We start from the raw sequence: 14,851 nt of genomic DNA, 5'->3' as shown, positions 1-14,851 counted from the left end.
GTTTCAGAATAGCGTGTCAGATGGTCCACAGCTGTGACGATCCAGCGGTAACCGGTAGGAGTTCTAGGTAGCGGCCAGTACAAATCAATCCCCACAACCTCAAAAGGCTCAGCGGGGCAAGAGATAGGTTGTAGCTGTCCAGCCGGAGGTGATGTAGGGCGCTTGCGACGCTGGCAGGAGGTACAGGACGCGACGTACTTGGATACGCTTGTGGACATGCCAGGCCAAAAGAAACGGGCTCGGATGCCGTCATACGTTTTCTGATATCCGAGGTGGCCAGCGGTCGCATCGTCATGAAAGGCCTCCAAAATTTTCTGCTGCAGTGCCCGGGGTACAACGGGAACCCACTTTTCTCCAGTAGGATGGTAATTTTGACGATGCAACACGCCATCAACAACCCGAAATTTTGTTTGCTGGCGGTGCAAGCGACTGTTTGGAGGCTGTGTTCTACCACTCAGTCTGTCGACAATGCTTTGACAATAGTGGTCTTCTTGTTGGAGCTTTTTAAGCTCAAAGCGTTCACCGACCGCAACGGAGCTGACAGGCGCAAGCGGCAACGTTTTTGCCGGCGGCGTTAGGCAAGCAGTATGTGAAGACGATAGCGGGCAGCGCGATAGCGCGTCTGCATCGAGGTGTTTCTTGCCCGACTTGTATGTGACAGAGAAGTCGTATTCTTGTAAACGAAGAATCCACCGTCCAAGGCGTCCAGTAAGGTTCTTTAAAGTCGATAACCAGCAGAGTGCGTGATGATCGGTTACGATGGTGAAATGGCGGCCGTATAAATATGGCCGAAATTTCTGGACAGCCCAAACGACGGCAAGGCATTCTTGTTCTGTGATGCTGTAGTTTTTTTCGGCGGGCGTGAGAGAGCGACTGGCATAAGCAACAGGCCGCTCTCTTGATTGGTCGTCCCGTTGGAGGAGAACGGCGCCAATGCCGGTCCCACTGGCGTCGGTATGGAGAAGTGCGGGTCTTGTCTCATCGAAGTGGCACAACACTGGGCGACAAGTAAGCGCACCTTTAAGAGCGTGAAAAGCTTTTTCACAGTCGTCCGACCAGGTGAAGGGAACGTCGGACTGCAGAAGCCTGTTGAGAGGTGAAGCAAGGGTGGCAAAACCGGGAATAAAACGGCGAAAGTAAGAGGCAAGGCCGAGGAAACTGCGGAGGGCTTTTTGTTGTAGCGGTCGAGGAAAATTGAGCACAGCTGTTATTTTGTCAGGGTCTGGTTGGATGCCTTCTTTGCTGACGACATGACCGAGGACTTTGATTGTTTTGCTGGCAAAACGGCATTTCTTTGTGTTGAGCTGAAGTCCAGCATTTGCTAAGCATGTAAGTACTTCGTTCAAGCGCTCAAGATGTTGAGGAAAAGTCGATGAGAAGATCACAACATCATCCAAATAACATAAACATGTCCTCCATTTGAGTCCACGCAGGACTGTATCCATGAGACGCTCAAAAGTAGCTGGGGCATTGCATAATCCAAAAGGCATAACATTGAATTCATAAAGTCCGTCCGGGGTAGAAAACGCGGTTTTTTCTTTGTCAGATTCATGCATCGGGATTTGCCAATAGCCGGATCGGAGGTCAATGCTCGAGAAATATTCCGCACCTTGTAAACAGTCCAGAGCGTCATCTATCCGGGGCATGGGGTATACATCTTTTCGGGTAATTTTGTTTAGTGCACGATAATCAACGCAGAAACGCACTGATCCGTCTTTTTTACGAACCAAAACGACGGGCGACGACCACGGACTAACAGAAGGGCGAATGATGTTGCGTTCAAGCATGTCTGAAACGTGGTCCTCGATGATCTTCCGTTGAGACGAAGATACACGATACGGACGGCGACGGATGATACGAGAGCCATCCGTGTCAATGCGGTGTGCTGTTGCGGAAGTCTGCCCCAGCTTCGACGAAGAGAAGTCAAAACAAGCTGCGTGTCTTTCAAGTAAAGCAAGGAGGGACTCTGCCTCGTTAGGGCTGAGGTCAGAGCTAATGGTTGCGACAAGAGCGGCCGATGACGATGCAGGATCCGAAAGGCGCTGGCCTGCTGACGACGAGCAAATCGGCATAACAGACATGACCTGGCTGTCAGCAGCAGCAGTAGCAATAGAAGCACCTTTGGGCAGCAAGATCGGCTCTGAACTGATGTTCGTTGCAGCAAGTACCGCCGACCCATTCGAAAACCGAACGAGGCAGGTGGGAATGACGACTCCTTTAGGAAGGAAGGACCCTGCAGGAACGGCTAAAATGTCACCATCTTGAATCCTATCTAAGCACATTGTCATTAGTGTCTCTTGCCCAGGAAGCAAAACTTGATCAGCTTGTGCCACCAACCGAGGCGGCTCCTCATCATCAACGCTGGAGAAGTGGGTAGCCGTGAGTTCGACAGCCGGTAAATTGCAGGAAATGACAGCGGACGCCGAAGATAGAAAGTCCAACCCCAGAATCAATTGGTGTGCACACGGAGTAAGCACTGCACAGGGAACGTGATGACGGCTGCCATCTATGAATACTCGAACTGTACACTGCGCGGAGGGTTGCAGTACGACTCCGTTAGCATTGCACAGTGAAGGACCTGTGTAGGGAGTTTTAACCTTACGGAGACGCGAACACAAATCTGCATGAATAACCGAAACGCTTGCACCAGTATCCACAAGAGCATTAACAAAAATTCCTTCCACTAGCACAGATAAAAAGTTTGATGGTCGTTGAGGAGGACTTGAGCATTTTCCGAGCGACGCAGTTTCACCTCCGAAAACTGCAGGCGCTAGTTTTCCGAGTGGTTGTCGGGAACGTGGGAAGCCGGGTGAAGAGGAGACACGGACCGTCGATACGGTGAGGGTGATCGGCGGCGTTGAGGACGGGATCGAGCGCAACCTCCACCACTTGTAAGGGCCTTGGTTACTCGGTGAGGTAAGGCGTTTATTGTACGACTAAGCCGTCTCGGAACACCGGACCAGCCACTAACGATGATGATGATCAGTCTCGTAGAAGACGAAGCGTTCCTCGATGTGTTTGGTGATGCGGATAATGGAGCAGTGAAATAAATGATTTTCTACGCTTCGTAGTCTCGCGCTCACAATATGTATATATATACATATATATATATACTTGTTCGGGTCGAAGCTCTATTACGAGGACGTGGTGGCCACCAGATAGACAAAATTTTCCGCGTTCAAGTAGCCCAAGAAAGGCAATTGTCTTTAAAATGCTATAGGAACAAGGCTCGACAACAGCGGCACAAGCATAGTTGTCGACGGCGTGCCGATACTTATGCGGCGTCAACGATCGTGGCTGCGAGAGGGCATGTAAGCTGTGAGCGGGAACTGACAATGCATATTGAGTCAGAGAATGCCGCAAAGAGCTTTCTGCGCCAAGAGACCAACTTGGAAAAGTTTATGTTCGCGCACGATGGTACCAAAAGGATTTTCGCGATCGTCATTTCTGCTTGAGATACAACGGTAGCGAACGTCTGTGGTTTTATAACGACCCTACTTCTGACATGAAAGCCCGACGCCCACTCCCCGGGGAAGCACCGCGATAACACCCCCGAAGGCACACAGCTTACCTGGACCACTACGTGCACACAGTGGAATGGCCAGGGAATTTCTTTCACCAAATTTTCCTGGTATTGAGCCACTGATGCCACCATTGGTCACAAATTTGGAACTAATAAACTATTCCGGGGAGTTCAATGACCGCTATGCATTAAAGGCGTACACAATAATTGAAAAAAAACAACCCTCGTAAGCTCACCAAGAAGTAAAGAATTTGGGGTAAACTTCGAAGATCTACGCCCATTAAAATGAAAGTGAGACGAGCAGATACAATTTAAAGGACAGAAATTATGAAAACGATAAAGTTATTGGGAGTTGAGAGGCTAAGAAAGCTTTTAATGAAAAAAGAATGTTTTTTCCAACACAAAACGAAGCAATTCCAGGTCTGGCTTGCCGAGAAGGAAAGCGAGGATACACTCGAGAAGCAACCTATGCGAAGAAATACTCGTAACACAAGCAGGCTCATGTATGCTGCGGCAAACCTTGGTAGAGGAGTTTACACGTCGTAAATAAATGCCAAAATACCTATCCGTTCCGAACCGCGACGAAACTCCGCCTTCCTGAACTATTGGGGGTTACATTTGATAGGAGGGTTAACTTGTCTAAAACGCAAATTAGCATGAAGCCATTATTTTTTGGCTGAAAAAGGAGGTAAGACACGGTAACGTGCAGGCTACACTAGAGTTGGTTTGATCGGTTTGAACTGTTCGTGAAAAGATAATTGTGAGATAGTGATATGTGGATATAATAAATTGTAATTGAAATAATAAAGATAATATTCTTTGAAATGAATAAAGATAGTTATCTCCTTAATATAATTATTTTCAGGGGACAAGGAGAGTTAGGCTCAGTAAGCTACAATTAGTAGAGAACTAGATTGCAGATATTACCACCTAATTTAAGCAAAAGCTTTTAATAAACCTTTGCATGAACGTACGTGGAACTGACTTCTGTTGTATCTTCATACAGGACATATTCACGTGTAAGCACGCTTCAAAGCGAAGAAGCTTAAGGTAATCCTGCGTTCCTAAGGGTCCGTGAAACAGTCCTGCCATAACATCACTGCACAGAACCGTTAAAATAAAAACCATAGCATTTGATTAGGCGGCAAGGGAAGATAAACTGAAAAGGCAATTGAGGTAAAAATTATAGGCCAAGGGCACTTTAGCAATTGGAAGTCTTCTTGCTGCGGGCCTGGACGAACGATTGTTCGCTTGCTGCCGGAGTTTTTCCGATGCTGGTAGAGGCTGAGCCCATACTGTCTGGTGACATTTCTGGCTAATAATTCCCTCCTAAGTTGTATAAATCGCACTAGAACAGTCGCGCGCCCTTCCTCCAATCAGTTCATTGCGGTTTTAGCTCCTACACGCAGTGGTAGATGGCGTAGCATTGACTGAATGGAAGAAAAAGCGACCAACGCAGTTCATACAAAGAATCTTTATAAAGAAACACAATCAAACAATGGGTCGCAGAAAGTGTCGTAATAAGACAAGCGGGGAATGATGTGCCGAACATCTTTCCAGAGTGCAGTGGTATGAAGCAGCGCAGATGAATTAAAGGGCTGTGTTTACAAGAAACAAGGTAAGTTTTATGCTCCGCCGATGTATACATCATTGCGACATGCGGATACAGGATGTATGGGCACGTGGTGTTGGCTTTGGGCGTGAATACCTTTGTAAATTAAGAGTATAAGTGTAACTATTAGTCGTGTTTACAGCGACGTTTAGGAAATACAGTCGAACATGGATATATCGAACACGGGTATATCGAATTATTGTCTATATCGAACTCATATATTATCCCCTTGAAAATTCTGTGTAAAAGTATAGGAATTCGTACGTTTATATCGAACCGTATTTTTCCCGACATTGGGTATATCGAACGCCGCGCGAGTTGGAAGGTGCTCTTCGGAAGTCGCTGCACTCCCGATTGAGGTTGAGGAGGATGTGCAGGAATGCGCGGGCATGGCGAAGACTGGCTCCCGTAAACTAATCCCCCCTACCGGAACGAATTTGCGCTTGCCCAGTCGGGCCCCGCTACCGGCCGCCGTAGCGTTAGCGGACGGAGCCCGGTATGCTAAATCTCTCTAGGCACACAAGCCCGAACGCTGGAAAAATGTGGCAGTGCGAGGTAGGGAAGCCCCGACTGCGCACGCCCCCCCCCCCCCCCCCCCCCCTTTTTTTTTTGGCTGCGTACGTTCCCCGGCTTGCCGAAAAATAGTTTTTATTTCTCTTTCTCTCTGAGTCTGTCTTCCCCCGATGTCGTCTCGGGAAAGGGAAGAGGGAACGAAGGCGCTGGCGGCCTCCTCCTTCTTTTGCATTTTGCTGCTGTTGCTGCTGTTTGGCGAGTGGTCCCGCACCTTTCGGAGATCACTGTTTCTCTCGGAGATGACCATCGCGAGCCCTTTGTTGGAGTCCGTTCAGAGAGCCTTGGAATTGTTACCTTCAAATTTCTTGTGGTACGTGCGCGCTGTTCTTCTTTGGCGTGCGTGTTGTACATGGTGTGCGAAGGCGCAGCGTGCTGCTGGAATTCCCTAGTTGTGCAGCCTCGAGAAGATCGAGACCAGCGTCTTTAAGCAGGCTAAGATCAGCGATTTTTTTTCACGGAAATAAAGCGTCCTGTTGCATCGTGAGTGCGGAATTAGTTGTCATTCTTAAATGCGACGATTGGTAAGTGATCTTCCGCAATAGGTGAGGTCCCAGAGCCCATATTTTTTATATCGAATTTTTCATATATCGAACTAATTCGCGATCCCCTTGGAGTTCGATATATCCGTGTTCGACTGTATGCCTTTTTTATTAGTGTTGTGCCTTAAAACGTAAGAATAATAGTAAATTTAAGGGTCGCGTGGCTTCAAGCAAGTTTCTGAACAGGTAGAAGAATACAATTGTAGCTACGGGGGTACAGTAATTCTCTTTGCGGAAAAAGGTGCTTCGTGTTGCTTTCGGCGCCAATATGCCAGCTCTCCCGACACATTCGCAAATATGTATACACTTGTCGCCAACGCCATACCAGTGGTAACATGAAAACCACAATGTTTATGAGAAGATCCCCTTGTCTCTTTGATAATATTTATAAAGTAATACTTGTAAGACGATGCTTGATGGCGTGTATGTTAAACGACGTTCTTCTACCTCGCTTTGCTGATGTAAGCGTGTAAAATATTTACTTATATAATTAACAATGCCCCTGACATTCCGAAAAGGGACTTCAAGCAAATCCATAAAAAATATTTTCCTGGGAATACTGTGTAATAAACGTTTTCCAACAACAACAACAACAACAATACTGTGTACACTACTTTTTCAGGGTGACAACCTGGAGTTTAACCGAGCCAAGCTTCTGAACGTAGGATTCCAGGAGTCCACATTGCTTCATGACTATCAGTGCTTCGTGTTCCATGACGTGGACCTTGTTCCAGTCGACGATCGCAACGTGTACACTTGCCCTGAACACCCACGGCACATGTCCGTCACAATAGACAACAAGTCGGGGTTAGTCTATCTTATTAGGCATCAATATAACGCTGTAGCGTTTGTTTCATATAGAAATAGCATATCCGTACACTGCGTTGAATAAGCGTTTTGTTATGACTACTCGTAACGACATAAAAAGAAGCAATGAAAGAGTACCAAGAATTCAAAAGTAATAAGAAACCTACTGAAGTAAAATACTGGCCATAAGCGGGTTCGGAAAAGATTCGTAAACGTCATGTGACGGAAAGATAGATAGATTTACACTTCGCACTTTCTCCCTCACACACTTTTAATATAAGTATCGGCACTATAGACAGCGCTAATAAATGTTTTAAAGCGTCAGGCGGGAGAATTCTTTCGTAGAAATTTTGGTTTGGTAGAACGGGTGGTCACACGCTGTAATACGCTGCTGCAGACTTTCTGTAAGAGTACACGAAGTAAAGTGGAAAGCAAACGACAAGGAACCTCCAGAGACGAAATTTGAGCAGATCTGTCGGTTATTGCCTCAGTTGCCCAGAATAGGCAAGGAATGATGCTTCTTTACGCCCATTCCAACATAGTTCAGGAGAATTTGCAAGATATGCAAGTACAACCTATGGTACGGAAGTGGGTAGCCTAAGAATAAAGGGTCGGCCAAAGCAGCTTTTACTGCGAGGTATATTTTGCGAATAGTTCCTGGCTGTATAAAACCGGATAGAAGCGGATTGGTGCCTGCTTTTGAAATATCTCTCTTACAATATTACACCCGTATTCCGCGCAGCACACGAGAGCAGTATCTCACGTCGGCATGTTACTCTTCGGATTTAAAGCACGACGAGGTTACTGCTCATTCAAAATCACCAAGCTGTCGTCTTTTCTCGGTGGGCATATAAATATCTGCAAGGTTTAGGAATAACGCCACTTATCTACTACTCACGATAATCGCGGTTTTCGCACATGGCGCAATGTACAGTTGTTTTCCTGTTAGGGAGCTGCTGTAACAGTGCTCCAGATTTATTAAATCGGAACTCCGTGACCAAGATGCTGTTTCTTTAGTTTCCTTTAGCGTTAGGTATGAATTCAAAATGTATGAGAAATTTTCAATGTACGAGTTACACACGGAAGTAACAGCACACGGACCATTGAGCGATTTGTTCTAGAGGGCTGCAGATTACTGTACGCCCCACGTGATCCTTCAACGTGACTGCACAGCTAAAGCACACATTTAACCTTCATCTTTCATTACAGAAACCGCGTCCACTCTATTGTTTTCGGCGAAAAAAATTGTTGTAGCTTCAAATATATTGCTGCATTTAGTCGCAAATTTTTGCTCATTTTTACTTCCCCATGTACGTTTATAGGTTCTCGTACAGGCAGATGTTCGGGGGTGTAAGCGCAGTGAACAAGCAGCACATGCTACGTGTGAACGGTTTCTCTAACCGCTACTGGGGCTGGGGAGCCGAAGATGACGACATGTCCTACAGGTAAATCATGTGTAAAATTTGTGCTACGCTAGCTTTTTGTGCAGAATGAAAATTAAATGACTGTCGCTTACACCTTTTTGATAAAATATAAAACGCAAGGTATACACCCAGGTTATGCTTGAAACAATCTTTTTGAAATGCGTTTCAAAGTGGCCAGCGCAGCCTTTTCTGTAATCATCGACTAGGGTTGAAACGAGATAGCAGCATTGATGCTTACAAATATGGTCCCTACCATGGCCACTGAAAGTGTGAAGAAAGCACATTAAAGTTTTGAATGTGGCAAACATACAACCCACAAGGAGTTCTGGCTGAAAAGAGAAAACAGTTCAATTCCACTTTGCGGCCCTTAATATTTCCTGTCAAATAAAGCCAGTTGCAGTACTTAGCAGCCACACCACAAGAACTGCTTTATGGTCACCATATGTCAATTTGTGAGGGTAACTAGTAAGAATTAATTCTGGAGCAGTATATTTTTCACGCTGCTTGATCTGCGTTGCGGCTTTTAGTGGCCTGAACAACGCGATGTACAGATGCTGTCAAAAGTAATCGAGGCAGGTATTTGTGAATATTACAAATTCTATCTCTTACTGGCTTTAGGGCAACCCTTCCGCTTTACAGGAAGGTTTTGCTATTGGGGAGGACTCCTTTATGCGCACACCAATGGAGCCAGACGAAGAAGCAACCAGAACACGAAATTCCTGTAAATTTATGAAAGGTAATATAATTACTTTTGACGGCACCTATACGTGATGAGGTATATGCATTCCTGTACCCCACCTACCTTCCCTCTCAAAAAAGGAGACCGGCAAATGTTCTTAACGCTCGGATCAATTTAGCGAAAAGGTAATGCAGCCTCTTCAGGTGGTTGCTCAAGTAGTGGTGCGCAAAATTTTGAAAGCACCGAAGGGTCCTTTTGCGTATGTCGGGATGCCACAATGTCAGTCGCCGCAGTAATCCGCCCACAACATTTGCGCTTTAGACAGGCCGCTGTGAAGCCGCTAACTACCGGTGTCTGCGTCTCTTCGGCCGAGTATCCTCTTTAGTTACCCACCCACTGCTGCTTCAATGCGCAGCCCTGACGTCACGGCTGATGTGCGGTTTCATTCTACTCCGTCATGCAGCTTTTGCAGGTAACGTTCATTCCATCTGTATCTGCGATGGAATGTCGCAGATCTGCATACACGATCTGCCACAAGAATTACCCCCAAGCTTCCGATATTTCAGGGTTCGTTTTTTTTTATACGCAGCGACTTCGCCTTGTCTATAGCTTTGCGGCGTCCTTGCGCTGTCCGAGATATGTGGACACTTGTCGAACTTAAACTTGACTTCGTGGCGTGTTGGACGGGGGCCATGGCGGTATACGGATGCACAAAAGAATACAAGTAATTTTGAGCATCGTGTCCTGGTTATTCCATATACAATGTCTTAGCACAACTCACGGTATAAACAATCTTGGTGTTATAGCAACGTGCGTGATCGGTATTTTTAATTGTTCTGACAAAAAACAAGGTTGGTGCATGCGCAAACGTTTCTTCTACGAAGAAAAGATAGTGTTCCTTAAGATTTGATAAAAATTCTTATTTTTTGCGAAACAGTTCTTCTATATTTTGCCGAAGTTACGGAACTTGCCTCTGTTGTGTGCTGTTCTAACAATGTGGCAGGTATTATGGGATTGTATCGTTACCTTTACAGTGAATAGGGGGCGCGCTATTTTTGTGTTTCTTAACGGATAATTATTTTGCTCAGATTTTGAAAGTTTACAAAAAGTTTTTCATGTGTTATTAGGCTCTGGAATCAAGGGTTCCAAATTCATCGACGACCAGGGAACGTTGCCAGATACGCATCCCTCAAGCACGTTAAGGCGACGCCCAGCGCACGAAGGTGAATTTGGAAGTATTTCCTTCTATTTGCCCTAAAAATATCTACTTTTTGACATTTAGATATGTTATCTTCTATTTTCTGATTTGCATTAAATATAACTTAAAAAGTCACATCGGGTAACAAGGCATGAGTAAAAATTGTAAGGGAATTGCACATGTAAGGGAAGCAGTCGGTTTGAGTTTTTCGTTTTGCAGTGAGGGAAAACTTCTGTAGTTACACGCAGTCTCATGTAATGGTGTTTTTATTTACTCAGAAAACATAGTAAGCGTCATTTCATGTCAAACGTCCCAGCCGTAGAGTGGAACATCATGGAATTGTTCAGTAAAAATTGTGGGCCATCCTCGCATGTCCCAGAGTGTTCCCTCAAAGTGTTTTTGTTTAGGAAAGTTTGTTCTTTTTTAGCCATCCTTTTATCTCCAGGGTTTAAACCAAAGTAGCTCTGCCAAGAAATTCATAATAAATAACTTCTTATTCAATCGTACACGTTTTGGGGGACATCATGTTGAGACTTGGGGCTGCTCTATGCCACACTTTTAAAGTATTTTTGCTTTTTTTTGCTCTTATTACGCCACTCATAATATACACGATGTTGAGCATTTTCCAACATTTTTTAGCAAATACAAGCAAATTCTCTCAGCAAATAAGGAAATTGTTTCTGTATATCACGATTGGGGACAAATGTTAAAAAATACGACACCAAAAAAAGGAGAAATGTGCACATTGTTGTGCTCGTAGTAAAAATTTCAAATACAAGGCATTCGGTAGTACAAATGATCGCAGTTTATTCCAGAAAGTTTAATTAAAACAGTTTTTTTTGGCAGACAAAAAATTCTAGAATTTGTACACCCAGACTACTTCACCGCGTTGTTCCACAGAGAGAGAGAGACAAAACTTTATTAAACTGAGCTTGTCTTTAGCGTGAGAAGTTGGTGGTCGTTGTTATCAGCCCAACGACGACCGAGGCGGCCCTTGCGATCAGGGAGGTCTGTACCTCCCTGTCGTGGGATGCCAGTGCTTCTCTCCACTGCTCAGCTGTGGTGATTCGGGGATAGGGGTTTTCGGGGCAGGCCCACAAAATGTGGGGTAGGGTGGCTGGGGCTGTGCAGAGGGTGCAGTTCGGGAATGGGACTTGTGTTGGGTGGATTAGGTGCAGGCGGGTTGGGTGTGGGTATGTGTTTGTTTGTATGAGCCTCCAGTCTTGCTCTTGGGCTGTTGTGAGTTCCGGGTGCGGGGGTGCTAGCTTTCGGCGGCAGAGGCGGTAATGTTCCGTAATATCGGTATAGTTAAGGAGACTGTCTCTGGATGACCTTGCCCCGTGGGATGGGTCGGGCGCCACTCCAGCTCGGAAGGTAAGATCGCGAGCCTGAGAGTGTGCGGTTTCGTTCCCCTCCTGTCCCGCGTGGGCCGGTGTCCAGAGTATGTCTACTGGGGTGAGGGGGGTATTCTTCTGAAGAATTTTGAGCGCCAGGGATGAAATGTTGCCCTGGGCGAAATTTTGAATAGCGGTTTTGGAATCTGAGATAACTGTGGGGGGCGTGGGGCGTTGCGTCAATGCTACGGCTATTGCTGCCTCTTCCGCCTCTGCTGGGTTTTTCGTGCGGATGGTTATTGCATGCACTGGTGGTTCGTCTGTGCCTTTCGTTACGACAATGGCGAATGCTGTTTTATGTCGGTATTCGGCGGCATCCACAAAGAGGGTGTTTTGACCTGGAGGGTATCTTTTTTGTAGGTATTGGGCCCTAAGTTCTCGTCTGTCTTCTTTGCACGGCATGCGCATGCCTGCAGAAAAGACGAGCGAGCCAGCGGGTTCGCGCTGCAATAATACCTTTCCCTGCAATGGCATTTGGTACGGTCAAAAACGGGAATTCATACATATACACTGAATGTCAGGTTCGGGACAATAATAACCAATAAAAGTATAAATTTTGAACGAGACTATGTTTATGTTCTATCCAAAACCCAAATAAATACACACACTATGGACAGAGGAACTAAAGAGCACTGAGGAACCGAAGGATAGTAGGGGAAAATGCTGAAGAGATCAAACAAACGTTAAAGAGTCAAAGTCAGGGAATGAAGGGAAACAGAACAGTTCGAATAAGCGGGAAAGAGTTCAAGGTGAACGACAAGGTCACGGTAGGTGTTCGCTGCGGGAACGGGGCTGTCCTACCTCACGTCCCAGAGGCGCAGTCGTGGTGATGCGGTGTTGCATGGTCTAGCGGATGTCGTTGCCGAGGTGGTCGAGCGCGCTCCCAGCTCCCGTTGCGGAGAGGCCAACGCAGCAGTCTTGGAGAGTCGCTGTCTCTCAACAACGCACAGCGAGACGACTTCCTTGAGGAGATGTCTTGGAGGCTGCAGTCGTGGATGACCTCTTGGGGCCCGGCACGGGTCCGGTCACCCGACCGCCGCGCATCCCGGTCACGCTCCACGTTTCTCAGTCTCCCTTCTCTCGGTGTTCTCTGGTTCGTCTCTGCCCGCCGGCCGCTGTCGCTGGCAGCTTCTCATTCGCAAGTTGCCGGCGCGAGCTCGTGCCGTGGTCGCAAGCACATCGCGCCGTGGACGTTGTCGATGAATTTGGCGCCGCGTGCATTGCGTGTTCTTCTTTGTCGTCGTTTTTTTTACGTTTTTTCGTCTCGTGCTGGTCCTTTATACCGATGCGATTTCTTCGCATGACACTGAAACAAGGTTTATTGAATTGTACATACATACATACATACATACATACATACATACATACATACATACATACATACATACATACATACATACATACATACATACATACATACATACATACATACATACATACGTACATACATACATACATACATACGTACATACATACAAATGTAATCTTGGAGTTTCAAATTGTTTATTTATAGCATATTAGCGTTTTTACGTGCTTGAAGAAGCGTTAAATAAATTGGGCAAACCATTACAGGATGGGGCTCCTGGCGACATGGAGACAACGCTGGAAAGAGGACGGCCTAAACAGTCTGCATTACAAGCGGTTGGACTTGTTATTCAAAAGGCTTTACACCTGGATTTTGGTCGATTTAAGAGAAGCGTAGTGATGTGAAGTTCGTGACGCCGGGACACCAGCCGTGCGTACTCGTCGCTTTCAAATTTGAATATTGAAGCTTCAATTCCCGCTGCCCGTTCGCTCCAACCCGACGAAGCTGCCGTAAGTTGGAGTTAGGAAGGCAGTATTACAGTACAATTACAATTCAATATACTCTGGTACAGCACCAAGGCCACAACTTGCTAACCATGTTGAGCATGTACGTGGGTTACTGACTGCTTGAGTGGAGGGAATTATGACTTCCGAAACCCTTTCGCACGGTTGAGCTGATGTCAATGTTCCACCAACCGCTGCTACCTGGAATCTGCGTTGTTGACTTCATGCGTCACTACTACCAAAGGCATACTTACGACCCAAGAGTGAGCTTCATAACCTCTCCATGGAAGCCGCCGTTAAGGCAACAACGCCCGCATGACATTTTTGTTGGAAAATCATGTTTTGTGGAGCCTGTTTAGAGATCCGGCACTTTTGTTGCTTGCTGTACAGTATTTTACAAAAAACTGAAGGTCAATCGGTGTAAGGCACTGTAAACAACATCAGACGTCTTAAATAAGAGTGCACGATAAAAATACAGACAATTCACTTCCGGTAATGGTGCATGTCAGCAAAGCTTTGTTCGGCTTCTGAAATTACTGTAAGTAGTGCTATGTGTGGCGCTTCAGACGAGAATATCCGCAGTACTGATATACTGCCGGTCTTTCGTGGTTTCGTGTCGGAAGCCAAAAGCCAAATAGCATGACATTCCTAACTTGGATAAGTAGCAAAATAATTCGGTTCAGGTTAAGAACAAGCGAGCTCGACCACGCTGTCGCAAGCCAGAAAGACCCGGATACATTCTTGCATGGTATACCGTGTAAAGCTGTCAGTGTTATATGCAGGAATGAGAAATTAAGCAAGAGAAAAAGACGAAAGAAAGTTAGAAAGAAAGAAAGAAAGAAAGAAAGAAGGCAATAAGAAAAGAAAGAAAGAAAGAAGGCAATAAGAAAAGAAAAAAAGAAAGAAAGAAAGAAAGAAAGAAAGAAAGAAAGAAAGAAAGAAAGAAAGAAAGAAAGAAAGAAAGAAAGAAAGAAAGAAAGAAAGAAGAGCTTTCATCACTAGCGCGATAGTTTCTGATAGGGTCGGCGGCCGAGTCCAGCTTGGACCCGACGGCGGTGCCTGTGCCCGGGCAGTTCATGAAAGTGATTGCTGTGGCGAGTGACGCTGAAGCACAAGAAGACCCTCGCGGATTCCCAGAGGCAGTAGAAACATCTTGAGGTCCTTGCTGGGGATGAGCAGTGCGCCCTCGTGGTATGATTATTCGTGAATAAAACTGTAGGTCTGCATAGTGGGGCAGTGTATAGGGTGTATTCTACTGTACAGTGCTGGGGAAGGGAGGGTGTTCGTCTAGAT

At 46.0% G+C, this 14,851-nt stretch overlaps 1 protein-coding gene across 1 annotated transcript in view; it reads left to right on the top strand.

The window, feature by feature from the left end:
• LOC144172359 (beta-1,4-N-acetylgalactosaminyltransferase bre-4-like) overlaps nt 1-14,360 on the top strand; it is a 28,197-nt gene extending 13,837 nt beyond the window's left edge. Inside the window, exons 6-9 of the mRNA XM_077701114.1 lie at nt 6,870-7,054; nt 8,377-8,499; nt 10,285-10,380; nt 13,322-14,360. Coding sequence (XP_077557240.1) covers nt 6,870-7,054; nt 8,377-8,499; nt 10,285-10,380; nt 13,322-13,451 — 534 coding nt within the window. The 3' untranslated portion in view covers nt 13,452-14,360. The remainder of the gene's footprint in view (nt 1-6,869; nt 7,055-8,376; nt 8,500-10,284; nt 10,381-13,321) is intronic.
• Nucleotides 14,361-14,851: the final 491 nt, after the last annotated feature.

This window comes from Haemaphysalis longicornis, unplaced genomic scaffold, assembly GCF_048455015.1.
Source record: "Haemaphysalis longicornis isolate Haplotype H1 unplaced genomic scaffold, Haemaphysalis longicornis Haplotype H1 scaffold_20, whole genome shotgun sequence".
In the NCBI taxonomy this organism is placed as follows: Eukaryota; Metazoa; Arthropoda; class Arachnida; order Ixodida; family Ixodidae; genus Haemaphysalis; species Haemaphysalis longicornis.
This window is presented reverse-complemented; position numbering and strand designations above follow the sequence as displayed.